Below are 27818 nucleotides of genomic sequence, written 5' to 3'. Positions count from 1 at the left end.
ACAGCTGTAATGTAACCAGTCGCAGGATATACTATTACACACCGGGATCTGTATATACAGCTGTAATGTAACCAGTGCAGGATATACTATTACACACCGGGATCTGTATATACAGCTGTAATGTAACCCAGCGCAGGATATACTATTACACACCGGGATCTGTATATACAGCTGTAATGTAACCAGCTGCAGGATATACTATTACACACCGGGATCTGTATATACAGCTGTAATGTAACCAGTGCAGGATATACTATTACACACCGGGATCTGTATATACAGCTGTAATGTAACCAGCGCAGGATATACTATTACACACCGGGATCTGTATATACAGCTGTAATGTAACCAGCTGCAGGATATACTATTACACACCGGGATCTGTATATACAGCTGTAATGTAACCAGTGCAGGATATACTATTACACACCGGGATCTGTATATACAGCTGTAATGTAACCAGCGCAGGATATACTATTACACACCGGGATCTGTATATACAGCTGTAATGTAACCAGCGCAGGATATACTATTACACACCGGGATCTGTATATACAGCTGTAATGTAACCAGTGCAGGATATACTATTACACACCGGGATCTGTATATACAGCTGTAATGTAACCAGTGCAGGATATACTATTACACACCGGGATCTGTATATACAGCTGTAATGTAACCAGTGCAGGATATACTATTACACACCGGGATCTGTATATACAGCTGTAATGTAACCAGTGCAGGATATACTATTACACACCGGGATCTGTATATACAGGCTGTAATGTAACCAGCGCAGGATATACTATTACACACCGGGATCTGTATATACAGCTGTAATGTAACCAGTGCAGGATATACTATTACACACCGGGATCTGTATATACAGCTGTAATGTAACCAGTGCAGGATATACTATTACACACCGGGATCTGTATATACAGCTGTAATGTAACCAGTGCAGGATATACTATTACACACCGGGATCTGTATATACAGCTGTAATGTAACCAGTGCAGGATATACTATTACACACCGGGATCTGTATATACAGCTGTAATGTAACCAGCGCAGGATATACTATTACACACCGGGATCTGTATATACAGCTGTAATGTAACCAGTGCAGGATATACTATTACACACCGGGATCTGTATATACAGCTGTAATGTAACCAGTGCAGGATATACTATTACACACCGGGATCTGTATATACAGCTGTAATGTAACCAGCGCAGGATATACTATTACACACCGGGATCTGTATATACAGCTGTAATGTAACCCAGCGCAGGATATACTATTACACACCGTGATCTGTATATACAGCTGTAATGTAACCAGTGCAGGATATACTATTACACACCGGGATCTGTATATACAGCTGTAATGTAACCAGCTGCAGGATATACTATTACACACCGGGATCTGTATATACAGCTGTAATGTAACCAGTGCAGGATATACTATTACACACCGGGATCTGTATATACAGCTGTAATGTAACCAGTGCAGGATATACTATTACACACCGGGATCTGTATATACAGCTGTAATGTAACCAGTGCAGGATATACTATTACACACCGGGATCTGTATATACAGCTGTAATGTAACCAGTGCAGGATATACTATTACACACCGGGATCTGTATATACAGCTGTAATGTAACCAGTGCAGGATATACTATTACACACCGGGATCTGTATATACAGCTGTAATGTAACCAGTGCAGGATATACTATTACACACCGGGATCTGTATATACAGCTGTAATGTAACCAGTGCAGGATATACTATTACACACCGGGATCTGTATATACAGCTGTAATGTAACCAGTGCAGGATATACTATTACACACCGGGATCTGTATATACAGCTGTAATGTAACCAGTGCAGGATATACTATTACACACCGGGATCTGTATATACAGCTGTAATGTAACCAGTCGCAGGATATACTATTACACACCGGGATCTGTATATACAGCTGTAATGTAACCAGTGCAGGATATACTATTACACACCGGGATCTGTATATACAGCTGTAATGTAACCAGCGCAGGATATACTATTACACACCGGATCTGTATATACAGCTGTAATGTAACCAGTGCAGGATATACTATTACACACCGGGATCTGTATATACAGCTGTAATGTAACCAGTGCAGGATATACTATTACACACCGGGATCTGTATATACAGCTGTAATGTAACCAGTGCAGGATATACTATTACACACCGGGATCTGTATATACAGCTGTAATGTAACCAGTGCAGGATATACTATTACACACCGGGATCTGTATATACAGCTGTAATGTAACCAGTGCAGGATATACTATTACACACCGGGATCTGTATATACAGCTGTAATGTAACCAGTGCAGGATATACTATTACACACCGGGATCTGTATATACAGCTGTAATGTAACCAGTGCAGGATATACTATTACACACCGGGATCTGTATATACAGCTGTAATGTAACCAGCGCAGGATATACTATTACACACCGGGATCTGTATATACAGCTGTAATGTAACCAGTGCAGGATATACTATTACACACCGGGATCTGTATATACAGCTGTAATGTAAACCAGTGCAGGATATACTATTACACACCGGGATCTGTATATACAGCTGTAATGTAACCAGTGCAGGATATACTATTACACACCGGGATCTGTATATACAGCTGTAATGTAACCAGTGCAGGATATACTATTACACACCGGGATCTGTATATACAGCTGTAATGTAGTGCAGGATATACTATTACACACCGGGATCTGTATATACAGCTGTAATGTAACCAGTGCAGGATATACTATTACACACCGGGATCTGTATATACAGGTGTAATGTAACCAGTGCAGGATATACTATTACACACCGGAATCTGTATATACAGCTGTAATGTAACCAGCGCAGGATATACTATTACACACCGGGATCTGTATATACAGCTGTAATGTAACCAGCGCAGGATATACTATTACACACCGGGATCTGTATATACAGCTGTAATGTAACCAGTGCAGGATATACTATTACACACCGGGATCTGTATATACAGCTGTAATGTAACCAGTGCAGGATATACTATTACACACCGGGATCTGTATATACAGCTGTAATGTAACCAGTGCAGGATATACTATTACACACCGGGATCTGTATATACAGCTGTAATGTAACCAGCGCAGGATATACTATTACACACCGGGATCTGTATATACAGCTGTAATGTAACCAGCGCAGGATATACTATTACACACCGGGATCTGTATATACAGCTGTAATGTAACCAGCGCAGGATATACTATTACACATCGGGATCTGTATATACAGCTGTAATGTAACCAGTGCAGGATATACTATTACACACCGGGATCTGTATATACAGCTGTAATGTAACCAGTGCACGATATACTATTACACACCGGGATCTGTATATACAGCTGTAATGTAACCAGCGCAGGATATACTATTACACACCGGGATCTGTATATACAGCTGTAATGTAACCAGTGCAGGATATACTATTACACACCGGGATCTGTATATACAGCTGTAATGTAACCAGTGCAGGATATACTATTACACACCGGGATCTGTATATACAGCTGTAATGTAACCAGTGCAGGATATACTATTACACACCGGGATCTGTATATACAGCTGTAATGTAACCAGTGCAGGATATACTATTACACACCGGGATCTGTATATACAGCTGTAATGTAACCAGTGCAGGATATACTTTTACACACCGGGATCTGTATATACAGCTGTAATGTAACCAGGGCAGGATATACTATTACACACCGGGATCTGTATATACAGCTGTAATGTAACCAGGGCAGGATATACTATTACACACCGGGATCTGTATATACAGCTGTAATGTAACCAGTGCAGGATATACTATTACACACCGGGATCTGTATATACAGCTGTAATGTAACCAGTGCAGGATATACTATTACACACCGGGATCTGTATATACAGCTGTAATGTAACCAGCGCAGGATATACTATTACACACCGGGATCTGTATATACAGCTGTAATGTAACCAGTGCAGGATATACTATTACACACCGGGATCTGTATATACAGCTGTAATGTAACCAGCGCAGGATATACTATTACACACCGGGATCTGTATATACAGCTGTAATGTAACCAGCGCAGGATATACTATTACACACCGGGATCTGTATATACAGCTGTAATGTAACCAGTGCAGGATATACTATTACACACCGGGATCTGTATATACAGCTGTAATGTAACCAGTGCAGGATATACTATTACACACCGGGATCTGTATATACAGCTGTAATGTAACCAGTGCAGGATATACTATTACACACCGGGATCTGTATTTACAGCTGTAATGTAACCAGTGCAGGATATACTATTACACACCGGGATCTGTATATACAGCTGTAATGTAACCAGTGCAGGATATACTATTACACACCGGGATCTGTATATACAGCTGTAATGTAACCAGTGCAGGATATACTATTACACACCGGGATCTGTATATACAGCTGTAATGTAACCAGCGCAGGATATACTATTACACACCGCGATCTGTATATACAGCTGTAATGTAACCAGTGCAGGATATACTATTACACACCGGGATCTGTATATACAGCTGTAATGTAACCAGTGCAGGATATACTATTACACACCGGGATCTGTATATACAGCTGTAATGTAACCAGTGCAGGATATACTATTACACACCGGGATCTGTATATACAGCTGTAATGTAACCAGTGCAGGATATACTATTACACACCGGATCTGTATATACAGCTGTAATGTAACCAGCGCAGGATATACTATTACACACCGGGATCTGTATATACAGCTGTAATGTAACCAGTGCAGGATATACTATTACACACCGGGATCTGTATATATAGCTGTAATGTAACCAGCGCAGGATATACTATTACACACCGGGATCTGTATATACAGCTGTAATGTAACCAGCGCAGGATATACTATTACACACCGGGATCTGTATATACAGCTGTAATGTAACCAGCGCAGGATATACTATTACACTCCGGGATCTGTATATACAGCTGTAATGTAACCAGTGCAGGATATACTATTACACTCCGGGATCTGTATATACAGCTGTAATGTAACCAGCGCAGGATATACTATTACACACCGGGATCTGTATATACAGCTGTAATGTAACCAGCGCAGGATATACTATTACACTCCGGGATCTGTATATACAGCTGTAATGTAACCAGTGCTGGATATACTATTACACTCCGGGATCTGTATATACAGCTGTAATGTAACCAGTGCAGGATATACTATTACACACCGGGATCTGTATATACAGCTGTAATGTAACCAGTGCAGGATATACTATTACACACCGGGATCTGTATATACAGCTGTAATGTAACCAGCGCAGGATATACTATTACACACCGGGATCTGTATATACAGCTGTAATGTAACCAGCGCAGGATATACTATTACACACCGGGATCTGTATATACAGCTGTAATGTAACCAGTGCAGGATATACTATTACACACCGGGATCTGTATATACAGCTGTAATGTAACCAGTGCAGGATATACTATTACACACCGGGATCTGTATATACAGCTGTAATGTAACCAGTGCAGGATATACTATTACACACCGGGATCTGTATATACAGCTGTAATGTAACCAGTGCAGGATATACTATTACACACCGGGATCTGTATATACAGCTGTAATGTAACCAGTGCAGGATATACTATTACACACCGGGATCTGTATATACAGGTGTAACGTAACCTGCGCAGGATATACTATTACACACCGGGATCTGTATATACAGCTGTAATGTAACCAGTGCAGGATATACTATTACACACCGGGATCTGTATATACAGCTGTAATGTAACCAGTGCAGGATATACTATTACACACCGGGATCTGTATATACAGCTGTAATGTAACCAGCGCAGGATATACTATTACACACAGTGATCTGTATATACAGCTGTAATGTAACCAGTGCAGGATATACTATTACACACCGAGATCTGTATATACAGCTGTAATGTAACCAGCGCAGGATATACTATTACACACCGGGATCTCTTACACCTGTGCCGGCTTCTGCTCACACCTATACTATTACACATCGGGATCTCTTACACCTGTGCCGGCTTCTGCTCACACCTATACTATTACACCTGTGTTTTTATCTGTTGATTACGTTCTGGAACACTGTAATTCTCACTGAGCGTCCTTCCCGGCATCATAATGATATAATAATATTTTAGGTATGTTTAAATTCTATTAATCTATTATCAAACTCCACAAACAATTTGTGCAAAAGCGTTAGGTATACTGGAAATATTTTGCATTACTTAAATTAAGCTAATAAAAGTTTTGTAAGTTTAGAACGTGACCACAGTTCAGTTGACGGAGAGGGTTGCTCTGCGCAGTTCCTGTATGAGGTGCACGGAGAGGGTTAATCTGCGCCGTTTCTGTATGAGGCGCACGTAGAGGGTTAATCTGCGCAGTTTCTGTATGAGGCACACGGAGAGGGTTAATCTGCGCAGTTCCTGTATGAGGCGCACGGAGAGGGTTAATCTGCGCAGTTTCTGTATGAGGAGCACGGAGAGGGTTAATCTGCGCCGTTTCTGTATGAGGCGCACGGAGAGGATTAATCTGCGCAGTTTCTGTATGAGGCGCACGGAGAGGGTTAATCTGCGCAGTGTCTGTATGAGGAGCACGGAGAGGGTTATTCTGCGCAGTTCCTGTATGAGGCGCACGGAGAGGGTTAATCTGCGCAGTTTCTGTTTGAGGCGCACGGAGAGGGTTAATCTGCGCAGTTCCTGTATGAGGCGCACGGAGAGGGTTAATCTGCGCAGTTCCTGTACGAGGCTCACGGAGAGGGTTAATCTGCGCAGTTTCTTTACGAAGTGCACGGAGAGGGTTAATCTGCGCAGTTTCTGTACGAGGCGCACGGAGAGGGTTAATCTGCGCAGTTTCTGTATGAGGCGCACGGAGAGGGTTAATCTGCGCAGTTTTTGTATGAGGCGCACGGAGAGGGTTACTCTGCGCCATTTCTGTATGAGGTGCACGGAGAGGGTTAATCTGCGCAGTTTCTGTACGAGGTGCACGGAGAGGGTTAATCTGCGCAGTTCATGTACGAGGCTCACGGAGAGGGTTTATCTGCGCAGTTTCTGTACGTCGCGCACGGAGAGGGTTAATCTGCACAGTTCCTGTATGAGGCTCACGGAGATGCTGTAAAGTCCCCATAATCCCGGTGAAACGTTCGCCATCCTTCTCTTTCATTTCCCTGTCAGGGCAGATTTTATGTTTTGCATTAAAGCATTTTGCGCACAAGGTCAGCACAATGGAGAGAAATGAATATCGGAGCGTTCTGGGGCTTTATGGCAGAAAAACAATGTATTTTTGTATGAGAGAGGGGTTTGTATAATGCGGATCAGAGCGCCTGGAAATATGTCTATATATAAATATATGTTATCACTGCGAGAGGTTCCCACGTCCGTCCGTGTTATAAAGTAGAACATAGTACAGTAACACAGAGGAGTACAGGATACATACTGTCGTCTTGTTGGTATCAGGGCGTAATGGAATAAGTCTCCGGTAAAGTGACAATAAGCAGTAATTAGGCAGAATGGAAGATCTGTAGGGACAGTTGTGAGTATAAAACTGATCTCACTCTCTCTGTTCCCATCAGGGTCCGTTGTGTCCTTTAGGCTAAAGCTGTAATGGAGAGGGGGGGGTTTCTGTGCCGCCCCCAGCTGGTGGCATCCGTAGGCACGTGCCTAATGGGAAATCCTGCATTGCCTGGGCCCCAGAGCTTACACACGCTGGTAGACTAGTGACATGCTCTGTATGAATGGCGCAGCCTCTCTCACGGTTATGTTGCCAGTGACGTGTTTATGATTTCCGATGTAGCTGGACACACAGAACACCTGGGTGTCACTCGCTTATAGGTGACAGATATACTTTGTTTATTTTTGCTTTTCCGCTGTTTTGGGACATGTAATAATGTGGTGCACGTTTATATACAGTCAGGTGCATAAATATTGGGACATTGACAGAATTTTCATATTTTGGCCTCTATTCACCACCACAATGGCTTTGAAATGAAACAAACAAGATGTGATTTACCTGCAGACTTTCAGATTTAATTTGAGGGTAATTACATCCAAATCAGGTGAACGGTGTAGGAATTACAACGGTTTCTATATGTGTCTCCCACTTTTTAAGGGGCCAAAAGTAATGGGACAAACTAAACAATCCTAAATCTAACTTTCACTATTTAATACTTTGGGGCCCATTTATCAAAGATCATTTGAGGTAAATTCCCCGAAAACACCTGTTTTCGGGGGTTTACCTCAAATACTTCGTATACCCCGAATGTATGAAGGAGGGACCGCAGCAGGTATCGGAGATACCTGCTGCGATCCCTCCATTGCCGCCGGCAGCCGCCTCCCCCATAGGTTTCTATGGGGTATGCGATGCTGCCAAATGTATCAATATCGGGAATGCTTCGCATTCCCGATATTGACCCCAGCAGCTAACGCCATCTGCAGATAGCGTTAGCCGCTGTGTCCTATGGGCACTTACCGCATTAGAGCCGGCGGAGGGATCTTCCAGATCCCTCCGCCGGCAATGGGCGCCGCTCATGTGCAGTTAAAAGCAGGTAAAAGGTCTGGAGTTGATTCTAGGTGTGACATTTGCATTTGGAATCGGTTCCTGTTGACTCTCAATATGAGATCCAAAGAGCTGTCACTATCAGTGAAGCAACCAATCATTAGGCTGAAAAATCAAAACAAACCCATCAGAGAGATAGTAAAAACATTAGGTGTGGCCAAATCAACTGTTTGGAACATTCTTAAAAAGAAAGAACGCACCGGAGAGCTCAGCAACACCAAAAGACCCGGAAGACCATGGAAAACAACTGTGGTGGATGACAGAAGAATTATTTCCCTGGTGAAGAAAAACCCCCTTCACAACAGTTGGCCAAATCAAGAACACTCTCCAGGAGGTAGGTGTATATGTGTCAAAGTCATCAATCAAGAGAAGACTTCACAAGAGTGAATATAGAGGGTTCACCACAAGATGTAAACCAATGGTGAGCCACAAAAACAGGAAGACCAGATTAGAGTTTGCCAAACAACATCTAAAAAAAGCCATTACAGTTCTGGAACAACATCCTATGGACAGATGAGACAAAGATCAACTTGTACCACAGTGATGGGAAGAGAATAGTATGGAGAAGGAAAGGAACAGCTCATGATCCAAAACATACCACCTCATCAGTGAAGCATGGTGGTGGTAGTGTCATGGCGTGGGCATGTATGGCTGCCAATGGAACTGGTTCCCTTGTATTTATTGATGATGTGACTGCTGACAAAGGCAGTAGAATTAATTCTGAAGTGTTTCGGGTAATATTATATGCTCATATTCAGTCAAATGCTTCAGAACTCATTGGACGGCGCTTCACAGTGCAGATGGACAATGACCCGAAGCATACTGCAAAAGTAACCAAAGAGTTTTTTAAGGCTAAAAAGTGGAATGTTATGCAATGGCCAAGTCAATCCCCTGACCTGAATCCGATTGAGCATGCATTTCACTTGATGAAGACAAAAGTGAAGGGAAAATGCCCCAAGAACAAGCAGGAACTGAAGACATTTGCAGTAGAGGCCTGGCAGAGCATCACCAGGGATGAAACCCAGCGTCTGGTGATGTCTATGCGTTCCAGACTTCAGGCTGTAATTGCCTGCAAAGGATTTGCAACAAAGAGGCCCATTTATTAAGGATCGCATTTTGCAATGCGATCAGGGCATGCAGTATCGCCCATGATCGCATTGCAAAATGCGATCATACCGGCCGAATGTATGACCCGGCACATGCACGGAGACGGGCTCCGAAAAGAGCCCGTCCCTGTGATGTGGCCGGAGCGCATTTCGGGCTGCTGCGCATGCGCAGTCCCGCGGACTGCACATGAGCGGCGCCCATTGCCGGCGGAGGGATCTGGAAGATCCCTCCGCCGGCTCTAATGCGGTAAGTGCCCATAGGACACAGCGGCTAACGCTATCTGCAGATGGCGTTAGCTGCTAGGGTCAATATCGGGAATGCGAAGCATTCCCGATATTGATACATTTGGCAGCATCGCATACCCCATAGAAACCTATGGGGGAGGCGGCTGCCGGCGGCAATGGAGGGATCGCAGCAGGTATCTCCGATACCTGCTGCGGTCCCTCCTTCATACATTCGGGGTATACGAAGTATTTGAGGTAAACCCCCGAAAACAGGTGTTTTCGGGGAATTTACCTCAAATGATCTTTGATAAATGGGCCCCAAAGTATTAAATAGTGAAAGTTAGATTTAGGATTGTTTAGTTTGTCCCATTACTTTTGGCCCCTTAGAAAGTGGGAGGCACATATAGAAACTGTTGTAATTCCTACACCGTTCACCTGATTTGGATGTAATTACCCTCAAATTAAATCTGAAAGTCTGCAGGTAAAGCACATCTTGTTTGTTTCATTTCAAAGCCATTGTGGTGGTGAATAGAGGCCAAAATATGAAAATTCTGTCAATGTCCCAAAATTTATGCACCTGACTGTGCAGTTACTCATATCAGCCATTGGGGGCGCTATTAATCTGGGTTTGGCTGACTATTTACAGTGTTACTTTGTTCCAATTAAATCATCCCTGGCTCCTGGGGTTCTATGTACTAATAATCGCGGTACTGCTACCAGATTATGTACCCAACTCGCGGGGGATATTTTCATTTTTAGTAAAAATATCCCGGCTATGTACAGTACAACATGGTTGCGGTAACCGCTGTCCCCGCGTGTTTTATCCCTGGCAAATTGTAAATGTCTTTCACAGATGTGAGAGACTTCCCCGAGGAAAGCTAACGCTGCGCATGCGCACAGCGTCAGCTTCCGGAACTGCCCCGGGGGCTGCGGAGGAAAGATCGAAAGTTCTCTCTCCTGCCCCTGGAGCCCCCATAGGCTTACAGTAGTATACAACAGCTGAACATGGTGTAAAATACCGGTGCGTAACAGTACATAGGGGTCAGATCGTAGACCCCATTGATAATAATGGGGACTGCGATCTGCAGCGTTAATTAGCGCTTTGCCGGAAATTTATGTGAAATTCTCTGCTTTGTGCTGTTGGTTTGCAGTCGGGATGGTGAAGGTCTAAAGGCCGATCGTTGGCATCCCGACTGTCTAATCCCGGCAAGGTTCTAATGACAGGCGTCGAAATCCCGTCGCCTGTCATCTTACCTATGCCGGGAGCCCAACACCTGGCATCCCGATCGAAGGTAAGCCGGCCGCGGACAGCACCCCCAGGGGGAGGTCAGGGTTAGGCACCCCCCCCCCCCCCCGGAGGGTTAGGGTTAGGCTAGGGGAAGGGGGGGTTAGGGTTAGGCACTTACAGGGTGGGTTAGGGTTAGGCACTTGGGGGGAGGTTAGTGTTGGGGGGGGGTTAGGTTAGTTAATAGGAAAATACTTATCTGTCGGGATTAGAACCGTCTGTCTTCTAGCGTTGGCATTAGAACCGCCGGGCATGCGTCCGATGATGAATCATACCGATCCCGTGCTATTAGTACATAGGAGTGATACATACAATCTTATGTAAGAGACAGCCTGATACACAGGTCCCTTTGTGCACATAAATGTATTGGTTTAATATTCAAAATAGGGTTTGGATTGAATTTGGTTATTTAGTCGCAGTCTGGAATACGGATTTGGTGCGTCCCAGGTTGCAGCACAGTGATACTGATTACATGCAGCTTCTATATGTTACAAACATGCGAACGCAGTCCTCTTCCCCCTATTTTCGGTTAATATCCCCTCTTGCGGCTGGTGCTATAGAGATACATCGTATATAGGGAATTTCCTCAGCTCAGTTGTGTAATGTTGTCTCTTATGAGGCAGGTCAGTGCCTCTAACTACATCTATAGCGCCATGATATGAGGCAGGTCAGTGCCTCTAACTACATATATAGCGCCATGATATGAGGCAGGTCAGTGCCTCTAGCTACATATATAGCGCCATGATATGAGGCAGGTCAGTGCCTCTAGCTACATCTATAGCGCCATGATATGAGGCAGGTCAGTGCCTCTAACTACATATATAGCGCCATGATATGAGGCAGGTCAGTGCCTCTAGCTACATCTATAGCGCCATGATATGAGGCAGGTCAGTGCCTCTAACTACATCTATAGCGCCATGATATGAGGCAGGTCAGTGCCTCTAGCTACATCTATAGCGCCATGATATGAGACAGGTCAGTGTCTCTAACTACATATATAGCGCCATGGTATGAGGCAGGTCAGTGCCTCTAGCTACATATATAGCGCCATGATATGAGGCAGGTCAGTGCCTCTAGCTACATTTATAGCGCCATGATATGAGGCAGGTCAGTGCCTCTAGCTACATCTATAGCGCCAAGATATGAGGCAGGTCAGTGCCTCTAACTACATATATAGCGCCATGATATGAGACAGGTCAGTGCCTCTAGCTACATTTATAGCGCCATGATATGAGGCAGGTCAGTGCCTCTAGCTACATCTATAGCGCCATGATATGAGGCAGGTCAGTGCCTCTAGCTACATCTATAGCGCCATGATATGAGGCAGGTCAGTGCCTCTAACTACATCTATAGCGCCATGATATGAGGCAGGTCAGTGCCTCTAGCTACATCTATAGCGCCATGATATGAGACAGGTCAGTGCCTCTAACTACATATATAGCGCCATGGTATGAGGCAGGTCAGTGCCTCTAGCTACATCTATAGCGCCATGATATGAGGCAGGTCAGTGCCTCTAGCTACATTTATAGCGCCATGATATGAGGCAGGTCAGTGCCTCTAGCTACATCTATAGCGCCAAGATATGAGGCAGGTCAGTGTCTCTAACTACATATATAGCGCCATGATATGAGGCAGGTCAGTGCCTCTAGCTACATATATAGCGCCATGATATGAGGCAGGTCAGTGCCTCTAGCTACATCTATAGCGCCATGATATGAGGCAGGTCAGTGCCTCTAACTACATCTATAGCGCCATGATATGAGGCAGGTCAGTGCCTCTAGCTACATCTATAGCGCCATGATATGAGACAGGTCAGTGCCTCTAACTACATATATAGCGCCATAGTATGAGACAGGTCAGTGCCTCTAACTACATATATAGCGCCATGATATGAGGCAGGTCAGTGCCTCTAGCTACATTTATAGCGCCATGATATGAGGCAGGTCAGTGCCTCTAGCTACATATATAGCGCCATGATATGAGGCAGGTCAGTGCCTCTAACTACATATATAGCGCCATGATATGAGGCAGGTCAGTGCCTCTAGCTACATATATAGCGCCATGATATGAGGCAGGTCAGTGCCTCTAACTACATCTATAGCGCCATGATATGAGGCAGGTCAGTGCCTCTAACTACATCTATAGCGCCATGATATGAGGCAGGTCAGTGCCTCTAACTACATCTATAGCGCCATGATATGAGGCAGGTCAGTGCCTCTAGCTACATCTATAGCGCCATGATATGAGGCAGGTCAGTGCCTCTAGCTACATCTATAGCGCCATGATATGAGACAGGTCAGTGCCTCTAACTACATATATAGCGCCATGGTATGAGGCAGGTCAGTGCCTCTAACTACATATATAGCTCCATGGTATGAGGCAGGTCAGTGCCTCTAGCTACATATATAGCTCCATGATATGAGGCAGGTCAGTGCCTCTAGCTACATATATAGCGCCATGGTATGAGGCAGGTCAGTGCCTCTAGCTACATCTATAGCGCCATGGTATGAGGCAGGTCAGTGCCTCTAGCTACATCTATAGCGCCATGATATGAGACAGGTCAGTGCCTCTAACTACATATATAGTGCCATGGTATGAGGCAGGTCAGTGCCTCTAACTACATATATAGCTCCATGATATGAGGCAGGTCAGTGCCTCTAGCTACATATATAGCTCCATGATATGAGGCAGGTCAGTGCCTCTAGCTACATCTATAGCGCCATGATATGAGGCAGGTCAGTGCCTCTAGCTACATCTATAGCGCCATGATATGAGGCAGGTCAGTGCCTCTAACTACATCTATAGCGCCATGATATGAGGCAGGTCAGTGCCTCTAGCTACATCTATAGCGCCATGATATGAGGCAGGTCAGTGCCTCTAGCTACATCTATAGCGCCATGATATGAGACAGGTCAGTGCCTCTAACTACATATATAGCGCCATGGTATGAGGCAGGTCAGTGCCTCTAGCTACATATATAGCGCCATGATATGAGGCAGGTCAGTGCCTCTAGCTACATTTATAGCGCCATGATATGAGGCAGGTCAGTGCCTCTAGCTACATCTATAGCGCCATGATATGAGGCAGGTCAGTGCCTCTAACTACATATATAGCGCCATGATATGAGGCAGGTCAGTGCCTCTAGCTACATATATAGCGCCATGATATGAGGCAGGTCAGTGCCTCTAGCTACATCTATAGCGCCATGATATGAGGCAGGTCAGTGCCTCTAACTACATCTATAGCGCCATGATATGAGGCAGGTCAGTGCCTCTAGCTACATCTATAGCACCATGATATGAGACAGGTCAGTGCCTCTAACTACATATATAGCGCCATGGTATGAGGCAGGTCAGTGCCTCTAGCTACATATATAGCGCCATGATATGAGGCAGGTCAGTGCCTCTAGCTACATATATAGCGCCATGATATGAGGCAGGTCAGTGCCTCTAACTACATGTATAGCGCCATGATATGAGGCAGGTCAGTGCCTCTAGCTACATATATAGCGCCATGATATGAGGCAGGTCAGTGCCTCTAGCTACATATATAGCGCCATGATATGAGGCAGGTCAGTGCCTCTAACTACATCTATAGCGCCATGATATGAGGCAGGTCAGTGCCTCTAACTACATCTATAGCGCCATGATATGAGGCAGGTCAGTGCCTCTAGCTACATCTATAGCGCCATGATATATAGCGCCTCTAACTACATATATAGCGCCATGGTATGAGGCAGGTCAGTGCCTCTAACTACATATATAGCTCCATGATATGAGGCAGGTCAGTGCCTCTAGCTACATATATAGCTCCATGATATGAGGCAGGTCAGTGCCTCTAGCTACATATATAGCGCCATGGTATGAGGCAGGTCAGTGCCTCTAGCTACATCTATAGCGCCATGATATGAGGCAGGTCAGTGCCTCTAGCTACATCTATAGTGCCTCTAGCTACATCTATAGCGCCATGATATGAGGCAGGTCAGTGCCTCTAGCTACATATATAGCGCCATGGTATGAGGCAGGTCAGTGCCTCTAGCTACATCTATAGCGCCATGATATGAGACAGGTCAGTGCCTCTAACTACATATATAGCGCCATGGTATGAGGCAGGTCAGTGCCTCTAGCTACATATATAGCTCCATGATATGAGGCAGGTCAGTGCCTCTAGCTACATCTATAACGCCATGGTATGAGGCAGGTCAGTGCCTCTAGCTACATATATAGCGCCATGATATGAGGCAGGTCAGTGCCTCTAACTACATATATAGCGCCATGGTATGAGGCAGGTCAGTGCCTCTAACTACATATATAGCGCCATGATATGAGGCAATTGTTCTGTGTGCCAGCAGAGCTTACTTACATCAATAAATAATGATATTATTTTCCTTTGAGCAGCTCTGTGGCTCTCACAGAATGGAATATATTGGGGGTTATTCTCTGTATTGCGGGGTAGTAAGAAGTTACTGAGATCTTCCGATTTGTACAGTCAGGAAAACAGTTCTGGTGGTAAATTTACTAATGGTCGATTTTAATCGATTAAAAATCAGTCAACATCGATGTTGTGTTTCAGGGGCTAAATCACACATTTACTAACAGACAATTTTTTTAATATCGATTTTTTGTGATTTAGCCCCTGAAATACAACATTGATGCTGATCGATTTATATCACTTAAAATCCACCTTTGGTATATGTACCCCTATGTCTAACGTCTCATCTGCTGTAACCGGATTTACATTCTCCTCCTGCGTCTTATTCACAGAAGCTGTCGCCCTGGGTGGGCTTACGGAAGATCAATGTGTCCTATTGGGGCTGGGAGGATATGTGTCCATTCACCAACACCACCCTTCAGTGGCTGCCCGGGGAGCCCAACGACTCTGGGTTTTGTGCCTACCTAGAGAGAGCGGAGGTGGCGGGACTGAAGGCTAACCCCTGCACCGCCATGACGGACGGACTCGTGTGCGAGAAGCCAGTCGGTAGGTGTTATACGGCCGTGCACGCAGTAAGGTGATGAGTGTACTCTTATATACATTGGTCATTATGTAGCATCACATACGGGAAGGATATATACATCACAAAGGACGCAGAGCACATCTCAGCATTGGTAATGCCATCTTCCAAACTTACGGGAAATACTCCCGTTCCCATCTCTTCCAACATAATCCTGAGCAGCAACATAAAGTCATCGCTATAAGTAAGCCGCCATCTTGGCATATATAGCGATCCGCACCAGGATGTGAAAATGCGTAGCGGCTCTGCGCCTTCCGCTGGTAAATACATTCTGCATTGCCCTAATATAACATGGCCACAGCCATCCTGACAGTACTGTCTGGTCGCACAGAGCAGTGATACTGGGGCAGATGTATGACGCTCTGGGAAGTGATAAAGTGCAGAGTGATAACCGACCAACCAATCAGCTCCCAACTGTCATTTTTCAAACACAGCCTGTGACATGACAGTTGGGAGCTGAGTGGCTGGTCATTTATCACTCTGCACTTTATCATGCTTCATACATCTGCCCCACTGAGCGCTGCACAGGCAGGTACTGTAAGGCAGGAGGCAGTACTGTGCATTAGGGGCAGAATTACTCATTGAGTAACATTTTCTTATCTAAACCGTAAAATGCCCCAGACGCCCAGATTATTATCTCTTACCATGAACTGGGCGGGGTAACATGTCAGCAAGTATCATGTAGTTCAGATCCCTCGTCTGCCCAATACCACCTCTCATCATGTAATACATTATTACTGTAATATACATGCCCCGGCCCCCGTACTGATGTCTCCTGTTCTGCTCCTCCGCCCCGTGAGTTGGTTAAGTAACAAAGAGCAGAGATAAAATAGACGGACTGTCGGCCTAAAACCATTTTATTATTGTGCGTCAGAGGATTTGGCGAGAAGATCGGAAACCGCTGGATTTGATATAAATTCTGTTGTTATGCAGAATGAAGGAATGGGAAGTGTCTACTAATCTTGTATCTAACCCTGTTCTGTAACCCTGCGGCGTCCATCTCATACGCCATCACCAGTACCCCACTATGGTCTCTTCCGCGTTACCTGTATCATTAGCGAGCGCTCTGGAGAGCTCAGCAGTGCTAGAACAGCTTTACTGGTCCATGTAACGAGTGCGGACAGCGAGCAGCAGAGCGTTGCGTCTCCTTTATCTTGCAGAAGATCCCCATCCAGTTTTTCTTCCCATTGTGGCGATAAATTGGCTTTTTCTGCCTTTCCGTGTGTTGTTTCCTCCGGGGTCAGTCACCTTTTGTTATCCTCCATGTCCCTATGGGCATTATTAAATCTGCTACAAGTTCATTACGCGCTCCGCACCTTTGTCCGAGACATCTTTTACTGCCGTCTGAAAGGAAAACATCTCAGACTTAGAAGCTGCTCCGTTTGTGGTCATATGGGAGGGGGGGGGGGGTCAGTGCTCTGTCCCATCTATAGGAGGACTGCACCTCAGTGTAAAGCAGTATATGTATTGTATAAATGGGGCACTGCTCTGCATGACGCACACTGAAACCTATGATAACATTCTTTGGAAACTTTTATAGCCTATGAGAGATACAATAGTCACTGGTTCTAACGTGGGGGGAGGGGGGAGGCAAGAGTTAATTTAAGAAATTAAATGATAGAACAGAGACTCCTTAAGAACTCTGAATTATAGAAGTGGATAAAAGTGCATATAGTGTGGAGTTATCTTTGTATTAAATTCTCCACGGACTTTGTAGCTGTATTTACAAAATTGTCAGAAATGGAAAATGTTCTAAAGAGATTATTAAACTAAAAGCTAATTGTTTAAATCTGTTGTTCTTAATAGCGCCTTATATAGATAGATAAAAACAAAACTGAAAAATAAAAAAAAATATATATTTTCTTTAGGGTCCATAGGGTTTCACAGGGAGACATTGGGGTGTAGGTGGGACCTGGAGGACCGGATACCAATAGCAAAGCTTTTCAATCCCAGGATGCGCCGGTCCTTGCCCACAGCCTGAGGGCACTTCAGTTTTGTTGGTGTCCGGCAGTAGCTTGATCACCATTATAACAGGGGGCTGCATTAATCAGCCCAAGCTTTTGCTTTATGATTTAATTTATATCTTATTTTTTCACTATAATGGGCGAGCAGCACCAGACTGTCCTCCAGACGTCTGTGCTGCCGCCCCATCACCCCTCCGAGGCGCCGTGACACCAAGCCTGTGCTAGGCGCTCCCAGTGGGGCTCCGAGGGGGACTAACTAGCAGGCTCCTCGGACCTCCAGACTCTAGCCCGGAATTCAGGGGACAGGTAACACGGAACCCCGTTCGCAGGGACCCGCTTTGCTGTGCAGTGTAGCCTCCGGTCTCAGTAGACAGACCGGAGGCACTGATCTGGACACTGGTGCGCCCACAACTCCGCTAGACCACTGGGGCATATAACATACTGGCGCAGAGCTTATGTAAGGAGGCCAGGGACCCAGAGGTTAACGTCAGCAAGGGGAGAAGGCGCTCTCCCTGCAGCCCCTTCCCCCAGCCCAGGGCTTCTATTCCACAGCGGTCTTGGTGTTCCCTGGGCTGCTCCCCCCCTAGAGATGTGCGGCAGCCATTTTCTGCAAGCAGGTCTCCAGGAACGCCAGGTCCAGTCTCCCTGTAGGTCATACAGCGTTATATCCTACCAGTCACTGTGGTCTGTGTAGTTGATTTTAGTGCTAATGGGAAGTTCCCCCAGCGTTGGATGCTCATGTAACACGTCTGGTTAGAAAAGCCACCTTACCCATTCATACTGCTACCTCTACTGAATTCAGGAGTAATAATTTGGGTCCCCTCAGACGCCCAATTGGTCTCATCGGCCTATCCTCAACCTCAAATCTCTGAATACGTTTATCAGGGTGCCCAGGTTTCGTATGGAAACCCTCTGTTCCATTATCCTAGCTACTGTATGGAGCCTTGGGATTATATGGTATCTCTAGACATTCAGGACTCTTCCCTACATGTACCTATAGTGCCTTCTCATCAACAATATCTCCTGTTTGCTACACTGCAGCAATGTTACCAGTTTCAGTCTCTGCCGGTCGGCTCTTTACCAAGATCATGGCAGTTATGGCGGCCTTTCTTCGTCATCAGACTGCTCCCATACCTGGACGATCTCTTGCTGTTGGCCAGCTGTCCAGAGACTCTTCACCACAGGTGAACATTGCCTTTCTTCAAATGCACGGTTGGCTAATCAACTGGAAAAAATCTTCCCTAACACCCTCTCAAATTATGGTACATTTGGGAGCTCTCCTGGACTCTCGAGTTCAGAGAATTTTCCTAAAGGCGGACTAGATTTCAGCAATCCAGCACAGACTACGCAGACTGCTCCACAATCTCCGAGTGACAATGCACTCTGCAATGCACACCTTGGGATCAATGGTGTCCACCTTCGACATGGTGGAGTTCGCCCAGTTTCACTCCGTGATGCGATCTTCATAGATGCATTGTCGGTGAAATGTAATTTCCATTTGGCATATCTCTTCACTCCAATATCCCTACTTTTTTGAGTGCTTCAAAAGTACACATAGGAAAGGGGCACAGTCCTGTTCATAGCTCCGGCTTGGTCCAGACGTCATTGGTACTCCGATCTGCCAAGGCTCTTCATAGACGTTCCTCTTCAACTTCCTCTACGAGTAGACCTGTTGTCTCAGGGTCCATGTCTACATCTGGACCTAGCCCATCTGTCTTTAACGGCTTGGCTCTTAAGACATCCCTCCTAACGGCTAAGGGTGTCTCCAGCTCTGTGGTCCAGATCATGCTCAGAGCCTGTAAACCTGCCTCAGCCAGGATTTACCACAGAATATGGCATACATATTTCCAGTGGTGTGCTCCAAGAGACTATGACCCTCAAGTCTATAAGGTTTCTCGAATTCTTGCCTTTCTTCAGGTGAACTGGATCTAGGCATCCGCCTAGCATCTCTGAAAGTGCAGGTCTCTGCTTTGTCTATCTGGTTTCAGTACAGAATTGCTACTATACTGGATGTTTACACCTTCATGCAAGGTGTTCTACGTATACAACCTCCTGTGGCTCCGTGGGATTTGTCAGTGGTGCTCCAAGCACTTCAGGAACTTCCATTCGAACCCCTGAAATCGATGGATGTCAAGTGGCTCACTGCGAAGACTCTGTTTCTTCTGGCATCTGCCCGCAGGGTATCGGATTTAGGGGCACTTTCATGTCGCTCCCCCTTTTTAATATTTCATCAGGACAGGGCTGTTCTTCGTACATGATCAGGTTTCCTTCCCAAAGTGGTTTCTCGCTTCCACCTGAATGAGGAAATTGTGGTTTCGGCATTTAATTCACCACACCTCTCGGCAGGTCTCTTTGGATGTGGACAATAAACTAAAAGATATATAGACAGCGCTGTAGATAAAAAGATAAATAAACAATATTTATTTAGCATGACATAGTATTCTGACCCTTGTGGTCCTAAAAAACATATAAACATGCAACATATACAAAAATGAGCATGATCATCATAAAAAATGTACAAATAATATGAAAGTATTTATAAAATATATAGTATAAAATTAGATATTCACAGCAGAAAAAAATTAACAAGGGAAATCCTTTGATTTTTGAAAGTTCCTTTGGACATTCGCACTAGGATCTTTAATCCAAAAAAAATGTCAATATGAATATACGAATCCACAGTGTAAATAAATTGAAAACATTTGTTGTAATTGAGATGTAGGTAACTCCGTTTAGACACAATGGGCCTGATTCAGACCCACTCGCGAGCGGCTGTCTGCTCGCAAGTGGGTCGATGTTATGCACTGAGCATGCGCACGACGGAGGGAGCTCCGTCGTGCGCATGCGCCAGACGCGACGAGCGAAGGAAAGTCCTTCGCTCGTTGTGTCCGATCAAAGGGGGCGTGCTGTCAATGTTGATTGACAGCACGCCCCCTTTGGTGGGCGTGCCGGGGGCGTGCCTCCCTGACGGGGGCGTTCCCACGGGAACGCCTCCCGTCAGAAGCCGGCCCACTGACATCACTAGTGATGTCAGTGGGAGTGATTTTGGCTCTGATAGAGCCAAAATCACTCCGGAGCTTGCGGTTGAAAACCTCAACCGCAGGCTCCGGCTCGCAATTTCGATGGTCGCGATGGTCTCGACCATCGCGGCCATCACAAAGCACGCTCGTATAGCCTGTGGGTGGTGACCCACAGCTATACGAGCGTCCAGGAGGACGCTCCATGAAAATGGAGCCCGGCCCTCATTCAGAGCGTGCGCTCTGCTCAGAGCGTACGGCTCTGAATGAGGGCCAATGTTCCAAATAAATGTAACAGTGAGAAACAAAATCTTTCTAAAATGGTTATATTATTCCAGGCTCAATTAAAGAAATAATGCCGTGTAGTATACTTCGGTATATGGATGGTTAGCACGCCTGTCAGTACGAAAAAGAAGAAAGACAAATCTTTTACCTCCTCCTTCCCACGGAGGGAACCACCGGAATGGAGAGCTGTACGCGTCTCCTGTTTTTGGATAGATGTCTTCTGCAGGAGAGTGGCTGGAAAATGACCAGAGTCTCCACTCCCTGACTCCGTCTTGTAGCTGGGAGTGTGATAGCTGGTGGTTCCGGTGCGGGTGACGGAACACTCGATCTCAGCCCCTGATTCAGAGCCGCTCGTTCACTCTGATCGATGTTCGCACAACTACTCATGTGTATGGGTCGTAATGCGCATGTGCAAAACAGTCATTGCGGTCGGAAATCTTGCGCTCGTAAAACAGCGAGGGGCTGCTAATTTGATTGACAGAATGTACCGTTTGTTGGTGGTAATAGGGGAAGGTGCTTGAAAACGGGGGAGTGGAGATCCGAACGCAGGCGTGCCTAACTGTCAAAAGGGCGTTTAATGGGAGTGCATAATTAGTAAAGGAGCGTCATCGACCACGTCACTTGGTTGTCTTTAGCCTGAACTGCTCGCAGTGATTGCTGGAAGAAAATCCTACCACAAGCACTGCGAGCAGTTCAGATGCCTTTAGATGTTCCCGATTAATCTAATAAATACCGGAGATGACGTGTGATGCGAACGGCAAAGGGGCGTCTTTACAAAATAGCGAGCACATTTTTCGGACGCTCACTCAGACATAGAGGCGTCAACACACCGCAAAGAGCGCTCAATTTAAATATCCCGCCCCTTTTTAAGAACGAGTGTCCGCAAATAGCGTCCGGGTTTGAATCAGGCCCACAGTCCCTATTTTGCTGCAGGGAGACCATACAGTACCAGAGCACTGTCTGGAAGGTCTGGTATCAGTAACGGAGCTCCCGATCTTGTACTCCGTCCTTAGGCGGGGAGGATAAGAAGTGCAGAAGCCCAAGTTGGCTTCAAATACCAGTAAGTATTGTGCGTAGTGTGGATAAGCTCCAAAAAGCCCTAACTGGTTTCTTCCCTATTGGGATTTCTTCAGAGGGATGTGGTCCGTGCTCCATCTGGGCCTATGAGTGCGGCCGATCCAGCCACTAGGAGTTGGTTACATCACTGAGAATGCAGCCTATCCAGTCACTTCGAGTCAGTTACATCACAGAGTGCAGCCTATCCAGTCACTAGGAACCAGTGGCATCACTGAGAATACAGCCTATCCAGTCACTAGGAGTCAGTGACATCACTGAGAATGCAGCCTATCCAGTCACTAGGAGTCAGTGACATCACTGAGAATGCAGCCTATCCAGTCACTAGGAGTCAGTGACATCACTGAGATTGCAGCCTATCCAGGCACTAGGAACCAGTGACATCACTGAGAATGCAGCCTATCCAGTCACTAAGAACCAGTGACATCACTGAGAATGCAGCCTATCCAGTCACTAGGAGTCAGTTACATCACAGAGTGCAGCCCCTTTTATCCACTTCCGGTTTTGAGTCACCACGATGGAATGAGTATTTCCGGCTTTGAAACGCTGGTGACACGCAAATGGTAGATGCGTGTCATTGGCATCTATTTCCAGCTCCAGATGACCGCACTATAACATGTATTTCCGGCCAATGGAACTTCCGGTGAGGCGCGAGTGGCGGATACGCGTCATCGGCATCTACCTCCGGCTCTAGATGACGGCATTGGAACGCACATTTCCGTTTTTGGGAACCTCAGGTGACACGCAAGTGGCGGGAATCAACGCCGGAACTTGAGGATAACCACTTCTACTTTACTTACATAAATAGTACCATTTGCACTCACAGCGGCATGCACTTGAAAAAGGATCAAAATCCGAAACGGGTTGTGCTCCATGCCGTGCTGTGGTACCTGGACTTCTACAGGACTCGCTTTTGGGCTAAGTCTGGTGGTGTGTTGATGAATGGCCTAATTGGACAACGTGAACACATATTTTCTTACACACCACCATTCCCATATGTTATGTCTTCTCCATCCTGCATTACAATATATATGTTATAATTGGATCGCTTTTATCATTTTCACATGATATGATATAAGGATTATCGGACCCATCTCTATTCTGATTGCACTTTGACACTTTCCTATTTATTCATATACATGAAGTGATGCACTGTGACGCTTTATTTCATGTTAATTTGTGAATTTTAATATAATAAAATTGTTTACGTCTTTCCAGTAATCAGCGCAATTGTATCCATTTTATTTTATCACAGAGTGCAGCCTATCCAGTCACTAGGAACCAATGACATTACTGAGAGTGCAGCCTATCCAGTCACTAGGAACCAGTGACATCACTGATAGTGCAGCCTATCCAGTCACTAGGAACCAGTGACATCACTGATAGTGCAGCCTATCCAGTCACTAGGAACCAGTGACATCACTGAGAATGCAGCCTATCCAGTCACTAAAAACCAGTGACATCACTGAGAATGCAGCCTATCCGGTCACTAGGAACCAGTGACATCACTGATAGTGCAGCCTATCCAGTCACTAGGAACCAGTGACATCACTGAGAGTGCACCCTATCTAGTCACTAGGAACCAGTGACATCACTGAGAGTGCACCCTATCCAATCACTAGGAACCAATGACATCACTGAGAATGCAGCCTATCCAGGCACTAGGAGCCAGTGACATCACTGAGAATGCAGCCTATCCAGTCACTAGGAACCAGTGATATCACTGAGAATGCAGTCTATCCAGTCACTAGGAGCCAGTGACATCACTGAGAATACAGCCTATCCAGTCACTAGGAGCCAATTATATCACTGAGAGTGCAGCCAATCCAGTCACTAAGAACCAGTGACATCACTGAGTGCGCAGCCTATCCAGTCACTAGGAACCAGTGACATCACTGAGAGTGCACCCTATCCAGTCACTAGGAACCAGTGACATCACTGAGAATGCAGCCTAACCAGTCACTAGGAACCAGTGACATCACTGAGAATACAGCCTATCCAGTCACTATTAATTAGTGACATCACTGAGAATGCAGCCTATCCAGTCACTAGGAACCAGTGACATCACTGAGAATACAGCCTATCCAGTCACTAGGAACCAATGACATCACTGAGGATGCAGCCTATCCTGTCACTAGGAACCAGTGACATCACTGAGAGTGCAGCCTATCCAGTCACTAGGAACCATGACATCACTGAGAATGCAGCCTATCCAGTCACTAGGAACCAATGACATCACTGAGAATACAGCCTATCCTGTCACTAGTAACTAGTGACATAACTGAGAATACAGCCTATCCAGTCACTAGGAACCAATGATATTACTGAGAATACAGCCTATCCTGTCACTAAGAGCCAGTGACATCACTGAGAATGCAGCCTATCCTGTCACTAGTAACTAGTGACATAACTGAGAATACAGCCTATCCAGTCACTAGGAACCAATGACATCACTGAGAATGCAGCCTATCCTGTCACTAGTAACTAGTGACATAACTGAGAATACAGCCTATCCTGTCACTAGTAACCAGTGACATCACTGAGAATGCAGCCTATCCAGTCACTAGTAACTAGTGACATCACTGAGAATACAACCTATCCTGTCACTAGTAACTAGTGACATAACTGAGAATACAGCCTATCCAGTCACTAGGAACCAATGATATTACTGAGAATACAGCCTATCCTGTCACTAAGAGCCAGTGACATCACTGAGAATGCAGCCTATCCTGTCACTAGTAACTAGTGACATAACTGAGAATGTAGCCTATCCAGTCACTAGGAACCAATGACATCACTGAGAATGCAGCCTATCCAGTCACTAGGAACCATGACATCACTGAGAATGCAGCCTATCCTGTCACTAGGAACCAATGACATCACTGAGAATGCAGCCTATCCAGTCACTAGTAACTAGTGACATCACTGAGAATACAACCTATCCTGTCACTAGTAACTAGTGACATAACTGAGAATACAGCCTATCCAGTCACTAGGAACCAGTGACATCACCGAGAGTACAGCCTATCCTGTCACTAGGAGCCGGTGACATCAATGATAGTGCAGCCTATCCAGTCACTAGGAACCAATGATATTACTGAGAATACAGCCTATCCTGTCACTAAGAGCCAGTGACATCACTGAGAATGCAGCCTATCCTGTCACTAGTAACTAGTGACATAACTGAGAATGCAGCCTATCCTGTCACTAGGAGCCGGTGACATCAATGATAGTGCAGCCTATCCTGTCACTAGGAGCCGGTGACATCACTGAGAGTGCAGCCTATCCAGTCACTTGGAGCCAGTGACATCACTGAGAGTGCAGCCTATCCAGTCACTAGGAACCAGTGACATCACTGAGAATGCAGCCTATCCAGTCACTAGGAGCCAGTGACATCATGCAGCAATACGAGTAGTACTGGGGAGGGGGATTGAGCAGATATAAGAGTAATAGATGAGCAGTAATGGAGGCACCTTTACAAAAGGGAAGGAAACGGCTGAAATCCTATAGACATAAATAATAATATTCAGGAGAAAGTGACTCCTCCCGTAGCAGGAAGCTATTACAGTACAGTAGTTACACTATTCTGCCGGCTTTCAGAAAGTGACTCCTCCCGTAGCAGGAAGCTATTACAGTACAGTAGCTACACTAGTCTGCCGGCTTACAGTAAGTGTCTCCTCCCATAGCAGGAAGCTATTACAGTACAGTAGCTACACTAGTCTGCCGGCTTACAGTAAGTGACTCCTCCCGTAGCAGGAAGCTATTACAGTACAGTAGTTACACTAGTCTGCCGGCTTACAGAAAGTGTCTCCTCCCGTAGCAGGAAGCTATTACAGTACAGTAGCTACACTAGTCTGCCGGCTTACAGTAAGTGACTCCTCCCATAGCAGGAAGCTATTACAGTACAGTAGTTACACTAGTCTGCCGGCTTACAGTAAGTGACTCCTCCCATAGCAGGAAGCTATTACAGTACAGTAGTTACACTAGTCTGCCGGCTTACAGTAAGTGACTCCTCCCATAGCAGGAAGCTATTACAGTACAGTAGTTACACTAGTCTGCCGGCTTACAGTAAGTGACTCCTCCCGTAGCAGGAAGCTATTACAGTACAGTAGCTACACTATTCTGCCGGCTTACAGTAAGTGACTCCTCCCGTAGCAGGAAGCTATTACAGTACAGTAGTTACACTAGTCTGCCGGCTTACAGTAAGTGACTCCTCCCATAGCAGGAAGCTATTACAGTACAGTAGTTACACTAGTCTGCCGGCTTACAGTAAGTGACTCCTCCCGTAGCAGGAAGCTATTACAGTACAGTAGTTACACTAGTCTGCCGGCTTACAGTAAGTGACTCCTCCCATAGCAGGAAGCTATTACAGTACAGTAGTTACACTAGTCTGCCGGCTTACAGTAAGTGACTCCTCCCGTAGCAGGAAGCTATTACAGTACAGTAGTTACACTATTCTGCCGGCTTACAGAAAGTGAAGGCAGGAGATTGCAGTAGTCAGGGTGGGAGAGGGTCAGGTATTGTGGTGATTTGTGTCACGGTGTGCTAAGTAATGTGTCTGTGTATAATGATTACAGGGATGTTTTCTGTGTGTGTATGTTATGTACTGACACACCTCTCCCCTTGTTTGTGCAGTCAGCCCCAATCAGAACGCCCGTCCGTGCAAGACACCATGTTCTCTGCGTAGCTCCTGCTCCAACTGCACCAGTAACGGCATGGAGTGCATGTGGTGCAGCAACGCCAAGCGCTGTGTGGACTCCAACGCGTATATCATCTCCTTTCCCTACGGACAGTGCCTGGAGTGGCAGACCAACACCTGCTCCCGTGAGTAACGCTGCTAATGGCGCAGGCGGCTTCCGTCTCCCTGGCCCCTGTCATTTTGCATATTGTGCATTTATATTAAGCTCCAAAACGCGCCCAGGGAGATGGATACTGTTCATGCTGTGCAAGGAAATATATGAAGTGCGCCACTCGCCGTCATTCCGCCTGTATGCATACCGCTTACCAATCCCACGTGAATTAAACTTTAGGATTTTTTTGTTTTATATTTCCCTACGGACAGGAAAAAGTAAAGTTAATTAGCAGAATGTTTTCT

At 45.6% G+C, this 27818-nt stretch overlaps 1 protein-coding gene across 1 annotated transcript in view; it reads left to right on the top strand.

Annotated features, from left to right (window-relative positions):
• Positions 1 to 27555, top strand: part of LOC148431109 (attractin-like protein 1) — a 53624-nt gene extending 26069 nt beyond the window's left edge. The window contains exons 7-8 of the mRNA XM_088466333.1: positions 16136 to 16349; positions 27359 to 27555. Coding sequence (XP_088322459.1) covers positions 16136 to 16349; positions 27359 to 27555 — 411 coding nt within the window. The remainder of the gene's footprint in view (positions 1 to 16135; positions 16350 to 27358) is intronic.
• Positions 27556 to 27818: the final 263 nt, after the last annotated feature.

The sequence above is a fragment of the Taudactylus pleione genome, unplaced genomic scaffold (assembly GCF_031769625.1).
Source record: "Taudactylus pleione unplaced genomic scaffold, aTauple2 ptg002853l, whole genome shotgun sequence".
Lineage (NCBI taxonomy): Eukaryota > Metazoa > Chordata > Amphibia > Anura > Myobatrachidae > Taudactylus > Taudactylus pleione.
This window is presented reverse-complemented; position numbering and strand designations above follow the sequence as displayed.